Raw genomic sequence first — 19,172 nt, 5'->3', positions numbered from 1 at the left:
CATGCCTTCATTGAATCGTATGCAGGTGGCGTCTTGCGAAACTTTCCTGCTGGGTGTCTGTCTGACATCATTGAGCAGCTGGGCCAGATCTCGAGCTTTCGGCCCCTCAGAACCTCTCGAGGCAGGAGCTCCTTCCCAAAGCGGCAAAAACGGTCACGTCAGTTCTTGAAAGCTGAGGGAATGCTGGGACAGTGATGACTCTGTTCCACAATTTAAGTCAGACCTTTCTCGTTCCGCAAACTAGCCTGGATTTGGAGATGATTGTGCCATTGTTTTCTGACTTCTTAACTGCTGTGTTCATTGTCGTGCTCATCGTTCTCGGGCCGAGCAGGGCCCCATCTCATGGTCCGAACGCGGGCCTGTCTCCATCTTCTAAGCACCCGACCCCACTTCGCTGACCGGCGTGCCGGTCTCGCCGTTTCCCGGGCCAAGCGTGATAAGCGCAACCCCCAGACAGACCCGCACCAAGAACCTGCATGCTGTGTCGGGAAGGCAGAAAATCTTAAGAAAGACGACCCCAGGGAGCCCACTTCGGCGAAGGGAATGCGGCAGGTGCAGCAGATGCAGCAACTAGTGTATGCAGCAGCAGGGTTTCCCGTTTCTGGACCGCTGCAAAGCTTCCCAGGCACCGAAACGGTCTTCCGCGATCAACAGGAACCATTCATCATTCGTTCCGCTTTCTCTCTCTCTGCTTCATTTTCCAAATATTTTCATCGGCACCGTGCCGCACACCGAACCCGATCCCCCAAACCACCCGTGGCCCATCCTTCCGCTGGTCTTTGCCCCCCCTGCTTGGAGACCTGCAGTCGAGATTTGCGTGCCGACTTGCCATGCGCCTCGACGACGCGGGTGAGACGGGCTTTGCGTCGTGTCCCTGGCCAATATGGCGGACCGATGACTTCACCCGCTGTTTTCAGCGAGAGTAAGTAGCAAACCCCCAAACCCACCCCGAAGCCACTCTGCCGTGCCGTCGGTGTGCTTTTTTGTGACGCCATGGCGTTCTGCAAAACCGTTAAACTAATCCGTAAAACTGAAACACAGCTATCTCAAGGTCTTGTTGCCATTGGTCGTTATCAGCCTATCGTTTCTCCAACTCGCCGCCCAGAACATCATCAAGTTAAAAGCTTCTCGAGGATACGAGCGGATTGGCGAGGGCCCGACGACGTTATCCCCACCCACACATACGGAATTGCCACGAGAAGAACAACCGATCAGCGAGAGCGATGAGGAGGAAGACTTGGCCATCAACGGCGGCCGCCTGGCGCTGGCAAAGACGACAACGAAGGGCTCGATCGTGCAGGCCGACACCCCGCCCGGCCAGGCACTTTCTGTCTTCGTCGAGGAGCTCGCTGTTGCGGGGCTGGTCGCCGTGAATGGCGTTGCGCTGGCTACCGGAGCATATGGGAATGAGTGGGGAGGCATTGCTGCCACCGCCGGCTTGACCGTCTGGGTCTACGTCCTGATGCTCACGTCGCTCCGGCTCTTCCTGGGGAACACGCAGTGGCGTGTCCCGTATATCTGGAACCACACCGCTGCCATTTACAGCTGCCAGTGGTTGTTCACTGTGGCCATATTCCGCTCCGTTTTGATCCGCTCCAGTTCCCAATTGGCGCAGACGTTGGTCATTGTTGAGTTCGCGCTGACATCGCTGCTCTTTGGTATGGCTCTCACCACCCGAAAGGGGAACAAGACCATCCTCTTGGAGTGGGAGGACGGCATCGAGCCCGGCCGGGAGAATTTGGCGTCGCTGTTCTCGCACTACACCTTTTCCTGGGTCGACACGATCGTCTATTCCGGTTGGAAGGAGCCTTTAAATATCAAGAGGGTCTGGAACTTGCTTCCCAAGGACAAAGCTGCTGCCGTCCTGTCCAATTACCGTCTCTTCAAGAAGACCACTTCGCTGGCCGTCCATCTTTTAAAGTATTTTAAAGGGATCCTGCTTGCGCAAGCTGCCTGGGCTGTCATGGGTGGCGCGCTCACCTTTGCCCCTACTCTACTCCTGAGAGCCATTTTACAATACGTCGAGGACCCCTCGATCGCCCCCCGAAACGTGCTATGGCTGTACGTTATCCTCCTTCCTTTAACTGATATCCTCCGCTCCGTCTGTGACGGCCAGGCCTTGTGGATAGGCCGCAAGATTTGCATCAACATTCGTGCTATCCTTGTCGGCGAGATCTATGCCAAAGCGCTTCGCAGGAAAGCGGCGGCTGGTAAAGATACCAACCTCGGTGGCGACAAGAAGGATTCGGTTGAGAACAAGGAAAAAGGAGGCATCGTCGCGCGGGCCAAGCGGCTTCTGGGGCTCGGAAAGGCATCAAAGGATAGCGGGTCAGCTGCGAACAATGCTACGGATGCGAGCCCGGACAAGGACAAGGCGGATGATTCGGACGAGCAGGCCAACCTGGGCACTATCATCAACCTGATGTCCGTCGACAGCTTCAAGGTGTCCGAGATTACCTCATACATGCACTTCCTCGTTGCGGCAGCCCCGACCCAGCTCATCGTTTCTGTCGTCTTGCTTTACCAGGTCATGGGCTTGAGCGCCATCCCTGGTTTTGTGGTCATGGCGCTGCTGCTCCCTGTCAACATTGCCTTTGGGAGAGGTTTCAACTCGAGCCAGAAGAGGATTATGGCTGCTACGGACAAGCGTATTCACACGACCAACGAAATTCTGCAAAACATCAGGATCATCAAGTACTTTGCTTGGGAACACCGATTCGCCGACATCGTCGACGAGAAACGCCGCGCCGAGCTGAAGGCGTTGCGGTGGCGATTCATGATCTGGGCCGCGGCTGTTGCGGTATGGAACACGGTACCGATTCTGATCACCTTCTTCTCCTTCCTCATCTACACCGTTGTTGAGAAGAAGCCGCTGTATCCGTCAGTTGCCTTCACTGCCATTTCTTTGTTCATGCTGCTTCGCTATCCGCTCGACCAGCTTGGCGACATGATTGCCCATGTTCAAGAGTCCCGAGTGTCGATTGACCGTATTGAGGAGTTCCTCTCCGAGGAGGAAACCGAGAAGTTCGCGCAGTTGGGTGTCGACAATGTTGACGAGACTGGCAAACGGGTGATTGGGTTCAGGAAGGCCACCTTCGTCTGGGGCAGCAAGACGACTGTCGCCGATGACGGGTCCATGGCTTTCCGCCTCCTCGACCTCGACCTCGACTTCAAGCTCGGAAAACTGAATGTCATCACTGGTCCTACTGGCTGCGGAAAAACCTCGATGCTCATGGCGCTCCTCGGTGAGATGACCATCATGAAGGGCCGCGTTTTCCTCCCTGGTGGCCGCAGCCGTGAGGACGTGCGCCCCGATCCGGAAACGGGGCTTGCTGAGACATGCGCTTATGTCGCCCAGCAGGCCTGGCTTGTCAACGCCAGCATCAAGGACAATATTCTATTTTCGGCACCGCTCGATGAGCAGAGATACCGGGACGTCATCGTGGCGTGCGCGTTGGAACGGGATCTGGAAATATTGGACAACGGGGACGAGACTTTGGTCGGTGAAAAGGGCATCACCCTCTCGGGCGGCCAGAAACAGCGCATCTCGCTTGCGAGAGCTGTTTACTCCAACTCAAAGCATCTGCTCTTGGACGACTGCCTCAGCGCCGTTGACTCCCATACCGCGCTGTGGATCTTCAACAACTGCATAATGGGCCCCTTGATGCGCCATCGGACATGCATTCTCGTCTCCCACAACATCCCTCTGTGCGTGCCGCCCGCCGACTACGTTGTCACCATGGCCAACGGTCGCGTCACCGGTCAAGGCACACCGCAAGAACTCATTGCGGCTGGCACGCTGCCGGAAGACGCTGCCGTGCAGAAGTCTGCGGCGGGCTCCGCTCATATCTCCCGTGTACCCTCCCGCGTTTCCTCGAGTGTTGGGGAGGAGAGCGGTGCGACTCTAGTAAACGAGGCGGACGGTGATCAACAAAAGACAAGGAACGAGACTGCCAAGAAGAAGGAAAACAAGAAGCAAGACGCCATGGAGGAGACCAAGGCAACGGGTGCCGTCAAGTGGCCCGTGATGAAGCTCTACCTGCGGTCTATGGGAAGCTGGTGGTTCTGGGTCATTGCTTGTGTCGTCTTCGGGACGCAGCAGTTTTCCGGCGTTGCTACCAGTCTGTGGATTAAGGAGTGGTCCAACCAATATGCCGCCGAGGAGACGGCCAAGATTCGCTTCAACATGAACTCGCACAGCTACTCGGTTCAGACCCTGTCGCCGACCTACTTTGCATCCATTGCGAACTATGTTAAGGGCAACTCGACAACGGTCTCCACTTCGGCCATCCCCGAAGTGGACGTAACTTATTACCTGACCGTCCTGGCGGCCATTGGCATAGCGGGAACGGCTGCCGCTCTCTTCAGAGACATGTGGATCTTCCTTGGTTCTCTCACTGCCTCGTGGAAGATCCATAGCCGTCTGATGAGCACAGTGACTGGCGCGAAGTTCAAGTTTTTTGATGTGACGCCGCTCGGGCAGATGATGAACCGGTTTAGCAAGGACTTGGAGGCCGTCGACCAGGAGGTTGCGCCCATCGCTATCGGTGTCATGACGTGCGCGTTGGGCGTTGTTGTGACCGTCGTTTTGATCGCCTACATCACTCCGATGTTCCTGATCGCCGGCATCTTCATCGCCCTCGCTTACGTGTTCCTCGGGCAATTCTACCTCCACGCGTCGCGTGACCTGAAGCGGCTGGAGTCGGTCGAGCGGAGCCCGCTCTTCCAGCAGTTCGGCGAGACCCTCAGTGGTGTCACAACGATCCGCGCGTATGGCGACGAGAGGCGCTTCATCCGGGACAACCTGGCCCGGATCAACACGCAGCTGCGGCCCTTCATCTACCTCTGGGCTGCTAACAGATGGCTCTCGTTCAGGACCGACTGCTTGGGCGACGTCGTGGCTTTCTTCGCTGGCGTGTTTGTCATTGTCGGCCTCGGCAAGATTGACGCCGGCTCGGCTGGCATCTCGCTCAGCTACGCGATCGGATTTGCCGACAATATCCTGTGGCTGGTCCGCCTATATGCCATAAACGAGCAAAATATGAATTCGGTTGAGCGGATCAAGGAGTACCTCGACGTGGAACAGGAGGCGGCGGCCATCGTGGAAGAGAATCGGCCGGCCGCAGACTGGCCATCCAAGGGAACGGTCGAGTTCATCAACTATAGTACGCGATACCGCCAGGAATTGGACCCCGTGTTGCGCAACCTCAGCTTCAAGATTGAGGCCCGCGAGAAGATCGGCATCGTCGGGCGGACCGGCGCCGGCAAGAGCTCGCTCACGTTGGCCATCTTCCGGGCGCTAGAGGCTGACGAGGGCAAGATTCTCATCGACGATGTCGATATCGGCTTGATGGGTCTCCGCGACCTCCGCGAGGCCATCACGATCGTGCCGCAAGAGCCAACCCTCTTCATGGGCACCATCCGCAGTAATCTCGACCCCTTTACTATGCACACAGACGAGCAAATCTTCAACGCGCTCCGCCGCGTACACCTCATCCAACCCGACGAACTCGCCGCCTCCACCACTCTCACGCTACCGGAAGCCACAACCGCCACCACCACCATCAACAACACGAGCCAACCCGAAAGCCCAACCGAACCGTCCAGCCCGGCCTCGATCGTCAACAAGAACATCTTCCTGGACCTCTCCTCGCCCGTCACCGAGTCCGGCAACAACCTCTCGCAGGGCCAGCGGCAACTCCTCTGCCTGGCGCGCGCGCTGCTCAAGAACCCCACGGTGCTGGTGATGGACGAGGCCACGGCGTCGATCGACTACGCCACGGACTCGGCCATCCAGGAGACGATCCGCGAGCTGACCAGCACCATCATCACCATCGCCCACCGCCTGCAGACCATTGTCGACTACGACAAGGTGCTGGTGCTCGACAAGGGCGAGATCGTCGAGTACGGCCACCCGTGGGAGCTCATGCGCCGCAAAGGGGCCGGCGCCGTGTTCAAGGGCATGTGCGAGATGAGCGGCGATTATGGCGTGTTGGCGGCCGCGGCGAAGAAGGCGTGGAAGGGGAAGCAGTTGGTGGATGTGGATGATGAGGAGGGGGAGGAGGAGGAAGGGGGGGATGGGGGGAGTGCGAGCGCTAGTGGGAGTGCGGCGGCGGCGGCGGCGGCGGCGGAGACTACGGCTACGGCTGCCGAGGGGACGCAGGAGTCATAGGGGTGCTTTTGTGGAGATGTAGCAAACTGGGTGTGTGCCCTGGAGGGGGTGGAAGTAGTGAGTTGAGGAGGGTAGGGGGATCATGGGTATCGAGTTGGTGTACATACGTACTGGACATTGTGGCTATTCGGAGTATCTAGTAGCCGATCTCCCCGAGATAGGAGATCCGGGCAGAGAGCGCATAGGCTCATCGTGTTTGTTTTCCGGTTGGGTAAAAAGAAATACGTTTGCATTCTGTTACACCAAGAAAACCGTCGGTGAACGTGCTGTGCTGTAAAGGGGTTAAGAAACTGGTCCCCCACACCATGTGCCCTTGGGAAACCCGAGGGTCCCCTCCGCTTACCGGAGTACCCAACATGCGCTGATGTTATGGTAGCTAGTTCCCGGGGGCAATCGGCAATCGGCATTCGGCGTAGTCTCATCTCAAACTGCTTGTTATCAGGGTTCGTGTGTGATTGCTTCCAGGGGTGGTCAGGGGTCACACAGAGATGGTATTGCCATCTGAAGGCGACGATGGGGGTTGTATGACACCGTAATGACTGGCCGACCACGTGGCTGCCTCCTGGATATCTTTTATAAAAGCTCATTGTGCCACGGTTGAAGGGGCCGTTGAGTTGTTGATGGTTTTCCAGGACTGTCACAATCCATAATAGACAGGCCAGCGAGATTTCTTTACCAACCAGGTCTTGGAGGGTGCTATAGGTGGGTTAGGATATCACAAACAGGCAGCTTTTAGGGGGATTGGAAAAGTATGCTAACGTGTATGTGCAGCACAACAAGACGTTTTGGGTGATCAACGAGTAGAAGAGTATTGGGGGATTCATCGACAGTGGTATAGACTCGCCCTTCGTTCAGTCTTCCCAGCAAGGATCACCAAACGCATCATTTTGTTGATCGTGGAACACTACGATACGACCCCAAGATCACAGTCAGATGGGGCGGGTTTGCTCTCATTCTTCAACTCCCGTCATGGCCCCTCAGCAAACGTTTTATAAGTCAGACCACGGCAAAGGGAACGACTCCCCGTACGTAGCTATTCCTCCACCTCACCTTCTTTCTATCATCACCAAATCGCTAACTTACCCAGCCCGCCACCTCCCGCGGACTCCCCGGACCCGAATCCCGACCCGCCTCCGTCTCCGTCTCCACCTCCTCCTCCCCCTCCAACGACGACCCCCGATCCACAGCCCGTATCAAACGCCAACCCACCTCCGGTCCCCGATCCCACACCATCGCCCGCTCCCACTTCCACAGTTTACCTCTCCGTCACAATCACATCAACAACCACCAGAACAAAACCACTCACGCCTCCAGCCACAACCCTCCAAACCCTTACAATACCAACCACCACCCCAATCAGAACAGAACCAACAACAGAACCAACCCCCTCACTCACCTCACCGACCTCACCAACCTCACCAGCCGACCCCGCCGACCCCAATATCACCAACAACCAAGGCCTCAACCTCGTCAAGATCGGCGTGCCCTCGGTGGTGGGCGGACTGGTGCTGTTCGGGGCGGTGTTTGCAGCGGTGTGGTGGGTGGGTGTGGTGCGGGTGCGGCGGCGGAGGGAGGAGCGGAGGCGGATTAAGGGGAAGGGAAGGGATGTTGGGAGATTTGGGGGGGAGGGTGCTGGTTTTGGGGTTGAGGGGGGTGGGGGTGGAGGGGAGGATGGGGGTGTTGAGAAGGGGGTTTGGGAGGGGGGTGGGAATGGACGGGAGTGGGGGGCTGATGGGGGGGAAGATGGGAAGGGGGGGTATGGGCGTGGGCGGGGAGAGGTGGTTCCTATCGTTATGGTGAGAGATGCAGCGTATAGCAGTGACGGTGCAGTTCTAGGGAGGGGAGATATCAACCAAGGCCGTGGCCCGGCGGTGCCAGGTAAAAGTCCAACTGGGTTGGAGAGGGGGTACTGGGGAGACAGGCACTGGATGGGCGGGTAGCCTTGACGGTGATGCCTGGGTTGACGCTGGGAAGGTCCGTGGGCGTGCGTTATCTAGTTTGATATGGGGAAGAGGCCACAGATTAGGCCACCCCCAGAGTTTCTTCCTGCTTCCATATTATCAGCGAATCCCAGTTCATGGCCGAGCGCTGCGTTTTGGCACATCGCGTGACCTCTCCCGGACCTCCTCTACTCCAACACGACGGTGGCAAGCTCACTTTGTGACTCATATTTTCCGTCCGTGCCTGGAATCTGGCGCATAAAGCGATGTCCAGAGTATCCTCCCACTCTTCTTGCTTCTTCTCACTTTCATCCCTTTTCTCCCTTTGCTTACTCGGACACTTCGCGAGGCTTTCTCTCAAATAGCCCGATCAGCCCGATACCGCGCAGATTACAAGGTACAGCCCGGACCGCTTAGTCCATTTCGACACAGCCCGGCGCAGCCTCGTACAACCTGACCCGAGACGCGCGCATCCGTTGGGCGGAGGCAGAGCTTTACTGTATGTGGCTGTGCTCCCCTCTCCCCTTTGCTACCACAAAGCGGCTGTTGAGTATTTTGATGTTGTTCATGAATCAATCCTGTCTTAGGCGGCATCATCTGCGCGGTCGATACCGAAGTATTAAGAATCTGATATTCAACGAGCCCATTTACGCCGTGTTCTTTGTTCGAATTTCAGCAATATCGTTGGTGTTGCGCCCGGTGATCTTGATAAAGGGGTTTCTAGTACCGGAGATATTGAGTGCCGCGTCCAGCAAGTCAGTTTAGAGAGGGTATTTATAAGTTGCTAGAAGTGCTAACTGTTTTATTTAGTATCTAGTATCAACACATATCGACCAGCCATCTCGCCATGCCTGTCGTCCCCACCACCCGCACCGCCCCGGCCCAGACTCCCCCGGCGGGCGACGTCCTGATCATGAAGCAACAAAAAGCGATCATGATCTTTTTCTTGATCGCCTGTGTGCTCATCATCGGGTTCGTCATCCTGGGGAGCCGCCAACCCGCCAGCCCACCGTCGACACCGCAGTCTGGTCCCGAGCACGGCGACGGGGTCAAGGCCAAGGAGGATGAGCCGACGGAAACGACCTCGTTGCTCTCGTCCGAGTCCAGCCTCACCGACTCCGAGTACGGAAGCTCCGACAGCTCCAGTTCTTGGGGTTCGAAGGTGTCGGATGGTGGAAAGTGGTATTGGTATTGGCAGCAGGGAAAATGATGGGCAGCATCATGTGTGCATGGGTACGGGTTAGCGGTAGTGATTCTTTTTAAATAACAAAAACATCAATAAAATACTCCAGTCCACCACTGAACCTCATCTATATGAGTAACAAGAACCGTCTATGTATTGAATACACTCATCTCATCCTCATCTCTCACACAATCCTCATATAGGTACACATGCCCCGGCCCCCTGCAAGCCCCATCCCAACTCACGTTGCAACAACACCCACCCATCACCTCCTCATCCTCCCGGTGTCTGGATCAAATAGACCCCTCACCACCACGGGCTTCTTGAATCCCGTCAGCCACACCCCGAGGAGCTGCGTCCCCACTAGAGTGCCAATCATGAGCCCCGAGATGATGTAGAGGTAGATGGGGATGTCGGGCATCGCCATCTCGTGCCCGTCGTCTGTGGCGCCCATCTTTGCGTTTGTGTGCTTGTGAGAAAGAATGGTAGTGCGGCTGAGACTATAGGGGCAATGCTAGATGCTTGGGGCACTGCTTGGGGCACTGCTGAATGCCTGGTCCCTTGCTATCATTTGATTAATGTCGGTTGTGAGTATCCAAATGTGGCTCGTACACACCGATGAGAAGCGACTGGCCGACTTCAATGACGTCGAAATACGCAGTGAGGTCAGCTTCTTTGAGGTTGCCGTTTTCTGTCTGTGCCAGATCACCACACTTGCCGGACGCTCCAAAAGACCAAACCAGTAAGCTCAAGTGCGGCTGAGGCTCAGCTCTGCTTTCGGTTCCAGCCCGCTTGTTGAGCAGATCGGGTTGGATGTTTGGAATTTTCCCTAATTATGTTATGGTTGGCTGGTAGTCTCCTCCTGTTGCACCGCAAGTGTTGGTAAAAGCGATGGTGAGAGAGATGGTGCCCATCTTGGATCACTGGAAGGGGTTCGGAACTTGAAGGATCTCAGTTGGAAGCCTCGGACTGTCAGGGGTACGAGTTCACTAAACCCAGATTTGTCAAGTTTGTTCTCTGTCCGACTTGGCAGCGGGACCCCGTGCCGTCAGCGAAGAAGCGACATTGGTTGTGTTTCAGGTGAGGCTTGGATTCTGCCATGTCAGCATGTGCGCTGTAACAGAAAGAGGGTTGGCGGTGCAAATGACGAATTGGGCTACCTCAAAGACATATGCCACGAAAAAACAGTAGTCGTAGAACTGTCTAGTGCTGAGGTAGGGTATTCAGCATTCAAGCTGGGGCTACAGTCTGTAACTTTGTAAGTGACAGTAGGATTCTTACATGCCACCTCGCTTGCTTGTGCATGTATGGCAAATTATCTACCTACCTACTAAGTACCTCTATGAATCACCTGCCCCTTTCGAAGCGGCACGCCTTAGAACTTCAAGAACCCCCATTCCCAACCCATTCTGCCCACTGCTCTTCACCGAATACACCCTCCCCTCCGCTCAGCCCATCCAAGACACCCTCAAACCCCCCATCCACACCACCCAACGCCGCCCACTCCCCATCATCACCACCCACCACCTCACCCAACCCAACCACCCCCTCATCCTCCACCCGCTCAACCACCACCACCCCAAAATGCGGAATCACCAACCTCACCATCCGCTCCCCTTCCCCCACCCCAAGACCAGCACGCCCACCACCACCTGTAGCCCCTCCAGCAGCCGCCGGCCACGACCGAACCCTATAAACCCCCCCTCCCCCCGCCGCATCCTCCTCCATCCCCAACAACCGTCCCAACACATCCACCATCCCCTCCACCGCCACCACATCCCCATCCCCATCACCACCACCCCCATACCCAACCCCAACAAGCCTTCGAAAACACCCCAACGCGCGCTCAACCAACCCCCGGTCACTCATCCGATGATGCGCCAGCAGCTGATAGTTCACCCCTCCCCCTCCCGCATCATCACTAGCATGCTCACGGTCGCACCGCCGCCGCCGCTGCTGCCAGCCCTCGATGTGCGCAACACACAGCGTGGCGCTGGCAATGAAGGCGAAGAAATCCATGCCGCGGCAGTAGGGTGCTGTGGGGCTCAGGGCGCGGAAGGCGAGGAAGCGGGTGAGCATCTCGCGGGTGGCGGAGGTGGTGGTGAGGTGGCTGTAGGTGTGGTCGTGTTGCTGCAGGGTAGTGGTAGTTGTGGTGGTGGTGGTGGTTGTGATGGGGGGATGGAGGAGGTAGGGGAGGTGGAGGCGGGCGACGAGGTGGAAGTGGACGAATTGGTCCATGAGGATGGTGCCGGTGGTGATGGCGGTGGTGGGGGTGGAGGGGTTGGTGAGGGAGGAGGAGAGGAAGTCGGGGGTGAGCCACCACTGTGGTGGCATCGCTGCTGCTGCTGTCTGTAGGAGTGCGTCGATCTCGCGGGTGGTGGTGTAGTTGTTGATGTCGGCGGGCGTGCGTTGCAGGATTCGGCCCGCCGCGAGGCAGTCGAGCCGCCGCATCTTATCCAGGGAGGTGCAATGCTCGAGCGCCACCGGGCTTGCGAAGACATCGTCGAGCGAACTCTGGGGTAGGTCTAGCATCAGTGAGGTGTAGCGGTCCGCTTGGAGTAGGCGGAGCCATAGGTTTTGTGGGTCAATGAAAGCTCTAGACTCGGGACCAGATATCTCGGGCGACCGAGTGTCTACGTCGGTTCCTCGGTGTAGGCCCATCATCTGTGCCATGGCTATTGCCCGGCGAATGGCAACCCATGCACGGCGGAGGTTACCGGTAAGATCGTGATATAGACTCTCCATCATGATACACTCTATCCCCTCGATCGAGTTGGCGAGCTCATCATTGCCAGTTACAAGCCTAGCTGCCTCGATAGCCCGAGCCATGAGATTGCAGCAACTGGCGGCATTCCCAGGGGATGTCCCGGCCATTGTTCCCTGTAAGAATATCCCGAGAAGTAGGAGTTTCCGAGCAACAAGGACGGGGTGGGATCCGGGCGGCGGTATCCGTAGTATATCTCGCACTGATGCGGAACCAGCATACGGCATGCCCGATGCTTTGAGGACAAGAGACTCGGAGGACTCGGTCTGATCACGTAGAAGGTAATCAAGCTCGCGTTGACTGGGCCATGCTTCTGCGAGTCTCTGAGAGAGATCCCCGAGCTTGGTGCTAGCCGCCACTCGTCTATCAGACGCCCATGTAATGGATGTGGTTGGTGTGAGTGGCCTTGAGAGCGGCATTGGGCTGGTTAGGCCTTCTCTCCTGAAGATGCCCGTATGAGACGTGGGCCCAAAATCAAATAACTCATCTCCCAGAAACAGTTCAGGGGGCCCGTTGACAGTATCTCGGGTCATCTGCTCAACTAGCGTTTTGACCAATGCTTCCATCCGACCCAGCCTGTCATGGAGTTCGACTTGGTTGCTGTTGATGCTAGGGATTGCAGGTTGTGGAACATCAGGCAACTCCTGGCTCACACATGCCATCCCGCGGCGCTTACAGGGGTTGCAGATAGTATCCTCGGGCGCTGCAAACACGCACCGGACCTTTCGCCGTTTACACTCCCAGCAGCTCCTGGTTCCTTTCCGGACCTTCTTCCTTGGCCGTTCGGCTTCATGTTCTGCCAAAAGGGAGTCGGGTAGTTCATCGTGGGTATGAGAGGTTATTCCCGCCATCTGCGGCTCAGATGCACATTATTTGGGCAATGATGGTGAAAGTCGCAGACAAATCACACATGTATGTGGGTCGGCGACAAAGGGGTTGCAGCACGGTAAAGCTCACCGCTAGACATGGATTCGGGAATGGCGTGAGGAAGAGGGTTGGAAGGATTCCGCCGAGCCTCGGCGGACGAAGTCACGAACCCCGTGTTAGTCAGCATCTAGCCTGGCTCCAGCTGCTTGGACAGTGGCATGCTGATATGTTGAATTTAGGCCTATCAAAAACATGCCCCTGATAAGTTCAACAGCGCCACACCCTTACTCGAGGATCCTTCACGCCCCCTACGGCTTACCACGCCAAAACTCAGCCAGAAATTCCTCCGCTTTGGTGAACCTGTAGTCCGGCAACAGCTGATTCCACTCATCTGAAACACTCAAGGCGCCGGCCGAGATGCCAAGCAGTATCCCGGCCGTCATATACTCCGTAAACTCGGTGACTTGCTCCGGCGTAAAAGACGGATGGTCAGGCGTGGGGAGCCAAGTCGACTTCACCCTTCCAGCTTTGAGGTCATCTGCCTTCATTCTCTCGACGTTGAATGTTCCCCCTAGCAATTTCAAGTTAGAAATCGACAATAAACAAGGTAGTCTCAATAAACTAACCGCGAATTCTCTCGCCCATCTTGATGACCTCCTCCATCGTCAGGTCGTCCCCCCTGATGCCCCCAACAACCGGCCACTCGCCTTCGTACTCGACGGCTTTGACTACAACCTTGGCAATGTCCGTGACCGTGGTAAGGGTAATACAGAAGTCGTCGCTGTCCACCATGAGAAGTCGGCAATTGACAAAGTCGAAAGGCGTCTGCATCGGGTGGATGTGCTTGGTCGATTTGTACGGGTGGGTGAGGTAGTTGGTGAATAGTCCGGGCATGAAGAGGGAGTACTCGAGGACCTATTCTCGGTAAAGCATCAGCACTTTTGAACGGAGCTTGGTTGCCATCATTGAGAAAACCTGCCTTCTTGTTCTTGTTCAACTCCTTGAGGTACTCGCGGATCACACCTTTGCCATCGTTCCATGGCATGTGGTCGAATTTGGACCTACGAGTTCCGACCCGAGTTAGCAAGCGTTGCAAGAGGCTGTGGTAATAATACAACATACGAGGCCCATTCACTCGGCGCAAAGCGTTTCACACCAGCCCGAACGGCCGCGTCGATCAGGCCTTTCTGTGCCACACTGCCGGGATCCATATGCGCCGTGATGAACGAAAGAACCGTGTGGGCTCCCCTCATGATCTCGTCAAGCTGTTTTGCATCCTCGTAGTTGGTCTTAACCCAGGTCACACCAGGTGCAAGCTTCTCTGCGGGAGCATCCTACAGGCCAGTTTAAGTCAGTGACTTCCGTATGGAACATGTTGGGAGAACCCGAACCTTTCGAGACAAGAGCAAAATTTCATGCTTTTTCGTTGCGGCAAGCACGTCGATGATCTCTTGGCCAAGGTCTACAAAAATGACATGTTAGTGCCCCGTGACCGAGATTGTTAACAGGGAAACAACTCACTGCCAGAGCCGCCGGCAACCACAAGCTTGACCATTTTGTCTAGATACGAGGGGCAATGAATACGGAGTGGGCGTTCGGATTGTTGGTGGAGGGAAAACGTTCAAAATCAACGGCCCTGCATCGTTACTTATACCCGAGCGAAGGGTGCTCTATGCATTATTTCAACCGAACCTCGGCGGAATAAACAGACATGTCAATCCTTCGCCAAACTCCAAACCCTGAGGCTAAGAGTCTACCATGCTGCTTCGACCGAGCCTCGGCGGAGCAAGCAACTCAAGGCCTTCGACCTGGACCCAAAGGATATGAGGTTTCGTTAACTTAATAGTCTATCTCAAATTTTTTTGCTAAACAAAGGTGTTATGGGCGCATGTTTGCGGTCTAATATACGATGCTTCCTCTATATCACTCTGCTAGTTTGTCACTCCTCCTGTCGGTTGGCACAAGGTCCCAAGAGAGATCATCATGTCCCCTCTGCTCTCCGCCGGCATCGCCTTTGCTGTGAAAGACGGAGGTAAAGGTAGCCAACGCCTCGCCCACAGCCGGAACATTGCCACAGTAGCTCATCTGAACGCTCACAAATTGAACCCCTTGAGTTTCCCTGTTGTCCATTTGGACACCATGTGCCTGTGGAAGTCGTTCAGCCCGCCCGACCAGCCGTGAACTCCTCTCGAGACACGTATCTCCGCGGTCTGTGTGTACCTTACTTTGTATCCCCGTCTCGGTTCACAAGACCGTAAACTAAGTACCTCCGAACTGAGTGCCCGGTTAACGAACAAAAGAAGAAAAGGTTGCTCCGGCATTGAGAGTACTCAGTATCCCATCAACAGAAATGGGATGGTGTCATGGGCGGTGGCGATGTGGTCCGTTGTTGTATTCGGATACGGCCGAAAGAACCCACCAAGCCCGGACTGGTCCATCTCACACCGACGTTCGTGAACATGTCTTAAAACTGTGACACATTCCAGGCACCGCACCAATGGACACCAACTCAGTGGACCACCACAACTCAGTACCCGAGACAAACACGCACATAGCAACCAAAAAAGACAACATCCAAATGGTACGACGGACGGCAACCCTGCCACCGCCCCAAAACAAGTCTGAATTTCATCGTCTGGCACTACGTCGTACCGGGCAACCTAACACAGCACAGCGCCACCGCCTTGCGCTGGCAGGCCCGCCGCGCGATGAGTAAACTTCAACAAGAAAGTTGCACAAAAAAGCCCCTAGTGTCTCTCCCCCCCGTACTATACTCTCGACAATACCCCATAATCGCCCATCCCTGGCATGTGATTATTATGTATCTATGCACCTGAATCCCGCCTCTTCTGCCTGCTGCTGCCCGACGGCCTCCAACGAAACCAAAAGTTTGCCGTGGTGTCGTGACGTGAACCCCCCCAGAACTCCATGCAAATGCTTCGCAACCCAATGAAAAGAGAAAGGCAATAGAACGCCGAAACTGCGCGCCGTAGAAAAACCAAGGCCAGAAGGCTATGCGAGAAAAAAAGTTGGCCGATGACGGTGGCACCCTGGGGGTGATGTTGTCCCGTGGATGCAAAGACCTGCGATAGAATCGCCCAAGAATTGTTGTTGATGTGGAACGCCGTGCTGAAGAAGTCCGCCGAGGACAAAGGAAACCGGTTGGTGGGGTAGTCGTGCCAACAGGATGACTCGCGGTAGGCAAAGGGAGGGAAATCCAACTCTCGGGCCCTAGGTCGAGACGAAACGCTCAGCTATTCTGCGTCTCGCTGCGCCAAATGCCCGCGCCGAGCGGCTTGCTGACGCCAAAGCCGACGGCGACGGCGATGCCGACGATGAGGATGATGATGAGGATCTTGACGGTGATGCGGTTGCGCTTGCTCATGCTTGCGAGGCAGTTGCAGCTGTGCTTGTTCTTCCTGGCTGCCTTGGCCTTCTTTTTCCAATGGTCTTGCCCAGGCCAGGCATGGCAATCCGTCCCCCCCTTGGTGCATTCGGCCGACTTCCTGCTAGAGTCCTGTGTGATGACGTGCATCGCCTCGATATCGGTGTCGAAGGGGTTCGCGCGTGCGGTGGCGGGGGTCGATAGATCGGACGGTCGCGGGTATGCCGAGTCCTTTTCTTCCAGTGTAGGGAATGGTTGGAGCGTTTCTTGCGAGGGTTTGTGTTTGAGGGTGGTGGTTGTGGTCTCGACGGTGAGGCCCGGCTTGTTAGCCGGGTCGAGGGCGTCGCCTGAAGACATGGTGGCGAGATTGTGTGGTGTGATAATGTCGTCGGTAGGTAATTATATCATCAACAGATGACTATATGTGCGATTTTCGTCTTGGTGCGAGAGCGAATAATTGAACTCGGTATTGCGTATTTAAAATGGCAGAGCTTCTGTCACAATCGAAGCTGGGAGTTGTTAGTCTTGGGTAAGATAAAGTCGGACAGAACAACATGCATGTTCGGTCACGTTGGGCAGGGACAATGGCGTCCGTAGCAGGAGGATGGGACGAACTGACCATCAATGATAGCAAAACTTGTTCGCTGTGCGCCTCAAACAGCGGAAGCGACGCGCGGACAACAGCTGCGTACAACGGACGAAGAGAAACAGGCGGGTCCGTGACCCCTTCCCAGCAGGAGACGGGCGCACTCGATACGAAAGGAATGACGGGCAAATCGATTATCGGCGGGGGTTCGAGACGATTCGGTACACCGCAAGCGCAAAGAGGTTATCGTTAACGATCGGCACCTTCTGTATCGTTCCACCACGAAGAGGGAGCGGTGAGTCGAGGCGAGTTGGACCACGAAAAGGGAGGGAGGGCCTGGCAGATGAATTGGCAAGAGAAATGGGAAATGGGAACACCACTGACCCTGGTACGTACCTTGAAATCAAGGTTGTGGGGACCCAGAGGCGCAGCCAATCCGGCCCACGATTCGGTTGGGAGCTGCATCAATTGTGGTCCACATCACTCCCATGCTCGCCCCTGACCTGCAACCTTGTCGGCTAGCGTGGGCCCCACTTACTGTTCCTGGCCATAGAGCAGAACCTTGATTGGCTTCCTCCGAGCTTGCCCAGCTGCGCGAATGGGACTCTCCTTTTCGCACCGAAAACCAAAAGAGCCAAGGAAGATCGTCGGCGCATCAAAAGAGCCCAGCACACGGCCACGGCTGCATCCACGGTTTTGAGTCCAAGACAGACCTCACTCTCTCTGTCGCCAATCAAGCATAGGAAATCTCGACGCGCCGATGATGCGAATATCAACAGGATCAACAGACTAGGCCGCGAAGAGGGGTCACAGATGAGTACAACTACGCTGTCGGCCCGTTGTTCGTCGGAACCCAACACAGCACCCAACGCAGGCCAGACGGGCCCCTTCTCCGGTGGCCTCTTCGGCAATCATACCGAATGAATCGGCCTCTTCTTCCGCGGGCTCGTTTCGAATTGATACGCGCATTTCAATAGCGGCCAGTTTTAACTCAGCCTCACAACGGGCCGTACCTATCTCTGGACTTTCTGCCCCGGCGCCAGGTCCCAGGTTTCTCACCGGGTGAGCGGCTGCATCCCACCCTCCACGCCGCGTGGTTGCACATCCGGCGCGCTGGTGCGCTTCTGCAGGTCCATTGAAGCGCACGCGATTGGAACGCTGAGGCGACTTCAGAGTTGTGGGCTCGTCGGATCAATTCCCGGCCCCCCATACATACCCTGACCGTCACAGACTCACAGCACACATCAAGGGGGACTGCGCTTGTTTATTTTTGTTCGACGCCAAAATCCCCGATTCTTTCGGTGTCGTGCGCCGAGCATCCAATGCTGATCGTCTGAGATGCTGACAACCAGCTTTTTCCTCGGCACCCCGTTGCCTGGGCCCCTGTTCGTTCAACGTCCCGTCCCGACAACCAACGGTCCAACACAAATCGACAAGATGGAAATGAACCGTCGCAAGCCAACCCGCCCGCCATAGCATAGTATTTATCGCCTCACCCATTACTCCCGTATCATGGCTGTCGCGGCTTTTATCCGCCACTAATTACTATCAATCGATATTCCCTCGAGCCTTCTCCTCCCGACTCGCCACCATGCACGCAGCACGCGGCGCGCATCAATATTTGTGTAGTGTAAAAAGCCAGCTCCAACACCGAACCACGTTGCATCCCGCCGTCCGCACCATTGGCCTATTCGGTTTAACTCCCCAACCCTGCGGGGTCGTTTTCTCTCAGAAGTCTAGAACCCCCTGCCAGCAATGGCGGGGAAAGGAGCGCAAGCGCACCGAATCTGTCCCGTCCCCTTTCGCAGCTCCGCTCGGCTGGGTTGCGCCGCCCTCAGCTGGGGCAATCCTGCACCGCACCAACTGGTGCCGGAGTGCATTCCGAAAAAGCCTACCCCTCTAGTTAGGCGGAGTCGTCCAACGCATGTCCATCTACTGTGTATCTGGGCGCAGGGCCTGCCTGTGTCTCAAAGCATGTGCGCCGGGTGCTGTCCTGCCTCCGTCTCCGCGTCCTCCACAGTTTGTTCTGCGCGATATTTCGTGTCTCAGACTGCCAAGTCCGTCCATCGGCTGTTTCTTTGTCGGCGTTGGCCCTCTTCGGCCAGCGGTGTCAGGGGCTGAAGTCTCAATTCAGTTCTTGGCTACGTGAGTGCTGTCAGGGGGGATTCATTGGTGGACGACTGGACCCCACAACCCACAACCTCCCTTGCTAGGACTTTGAGAGAACCCCTCTTCGTTGACTCGTCGTTGTTGAACATGATCAACTTGAAGACCC

At 56.1% G+C, this 19,172-nt stretch overlaps 6 protein-coding genes across 6 annotated transcripts; 2 read left to right on the top strand and 4 right to left on the bottom strand.

The window, feature by feature from the left end:
• The first annotated feature begins 484 nt into the window (after positions 1-484).
• On the top strand, positions 485-6,408 carry F5144DRAFT_506344 (uncharacterized protein). The gene is made up of 2 exons (XM_066786469.1): positions 485-922; positions 1,042-6,408. Exons 1-2 carry the CDS (start codon positions 831-833, stop codon positions 6,170-6,172), a joined length of 5,223 nt encoding a protein of 1,740 aa, XP_066646799.1. The 5' UTR covers positions 485-830; the 3' UTR covers positions 6,173-6,408.
• A 2,399-nt stretch (positions 6,409-8,807) lies between these two features.
• On the top strand, positions 8,808-9,413 carry F5144DRAFT_125959 (uncharacterized protein). Its single transcript, XM_066782259.1, has 2 exons — positions 8,808-8,867; positions 8,923-9,413. Exon 2 carries the CDS (start codon positions 8,960-8,962, stop codon positions 9,320-9,322), a length of 363 nt encoding a protein of 120 aa, XP_066646798.1. The 5' UTR covers positions 8,808-8,867; positions 8,923-8,959; the 3' UTR covers positions 9,323-9,413.
• An 854-nt stretch (positions 9,414-10,267) lies between these two features.
• On the bottom strand, positions 10,268-13,053 carry F5144DRAFT_618823 (uncharacterized protein; the record flags this gene model as incomplete). Its single annotated transcript, XM_066791943.1, has 3 exons — positions 12,558-13,053; positions 10,828-12,464; positions 10,268-10,320 (listed from the first exon to the last, which is right to left on the bottom strand). The coding sequence occupies exons 1-3, from the start codon at positions 12,908-12,910 to the stop codon at positions 10,268-10,270; spliced, it is 2,043 nt and encodes a 680-aa protein (XP_066646797.1). The 5' UTR covers positions 12,911-13,053.
• A 144-nt stretch (positions 13,054-13,197) lies between these two features.
• On the bottom strand, positions 13,198-14,490 carry F5144DRAFT_618821 (uncharacterized protein). The gene is made up of 6 exons (XM_066791942.1): positions 14,448-14,490; positions 14,318-14,388; positions 14,049-14,260; positions 13,906-13,987; positions 13,553-13,841; positions 13,198-13,497 (listed from the first exon to the last, which is right to left on the bottom strand). Exons 1-6 carry the CDS (start codon positions 14,479-14,481, stop codon positions 13,235-13,237), a joined length of 951 nt encoding a protein of 316 aa, XP_066646796.1. The 5' UTR covers positions 14,482-14,490; the 3' UTR covers positions 13,198-13,234.
• Positions 14,491-14,779: 289 nt separating this feature from the next.
• On the bottom strand, positions 14,780-15,716 carry F5144DRAFT_562927 (uncharacterized protein). Its single transcript, XM_066788347.1, has one exon. The coding sequence runs from the start codon at positions 15,245-15,247 to the stop codon at positions 15,020-15,022; it is 228 nt and encodes a 75-aa protein (XP_066646795.1). The 5' UTR covers positions 15,248-15,716; the 3' UTR covers positions 14,780-15,019.
• Positions 15,717-15,725: 9 nt separating this feature from the next.
• Positions 15,726-16,965, bottom strand: F5144DRAFT_125934 (uncharacterized protein). Its single transcript, XM_066782258.1, has 2 exons — positions 16,931-16,965; positions 15,726-16,820 (listed from the first exon to the last, which is right to left on the bottom strand). The coding sequence occupies exon 2, from the start codon at positions 16,666-16,668 to the stop codon at positions 16,177-16,179; it is 492 nt and encodes a 163-aa protein (XP_066646794.1). The 5' UTR covers positions 16,669-16,820; positions 16,931-16,965; the 3' UTR covers positions 15,726-16,176.
• Between the last annotated feature and the right edge of the window lie 2,207 nt (positions 16,966-19,172).

The sequence above is a fragment of the Chaetomium tenue genome, assembly GCF_020726465.1.
Source record: "Chaetomium tenue strain MPI-SDFR-AT-0079 chromosome Unknown F5144scaffold_2, whole genome shotgun sequence".
Lineage (NCBI taxonomy): Eukaryota > Fungi > Ascomycota > Sordariomycetes > Sordariales > Chaetomiaceae > Chaetomium > Chaetomium tenue.
Note: the sequence above shows the minus strand (reverse complement) of the source record. Positions and strands in the feature narration are given on the sequence as shown.

Bases quoted from the DNA above. Each gene is read 5' to 3' on its own strand.
- F5144DRAFT_618821 (XM_066791942.1), bottom strand. From the start codon at position 14,481: ATGGTCAAGCTTGTGGTTGCCGGCGGCTCTGGCA. The intron at 13,988-14,048 runs GTATGTTGTATT...CGGAACTCGTAG, and splicing joins GCGCCGAGTGAATGGGCCTC to GTCCAAATTCGACCACATGC. The intron at 13,498-13,552 runs GTTAGTTTATTG...TGAAATTGCTAG, and splicing joins GATGGGCGAGAGAATTCGCG to GGGGAACATTCAACGTCGAG.
- F5144DRAFT_506344 (XM_066786469.1), top strand. From the start codon at position 831: ATGCGCCTCGACGACGCGGGTGAGACGGGCTTTGCGTCGTGTCCCTGG. The intron at 923-1,041 runs GTAAGTAGCAAA...ACTGAAACACAG, and splicing joins ACCCGCTGTTTTCAGCGAGA to CTATCTCAAGGTCTTGTTGC.
- F5144DRAFT_125934 (XM_066782258.1), bottom strand. From the start codon at position 16,668: ATGTCTTCAGGCGACGCCCTCGACCCGGCTAACAAGCCGGGCCTCACC.
- F5144DRAFT_562927 (XM_066788347.1), bottom strand. From the start codon at position 15,247: ATGCCGGAGCAACCTTTTCTTCTTTTGTTCGTTAACCGGGCACTCAGT.
- F5144DRAFT_125959 (XM_066782259.1), top strand. From the start codon at position 8,960: ATGCCTGTCGTCCCCACCACCCGCACCGCCCCGGCCCAGACTCCCCCG.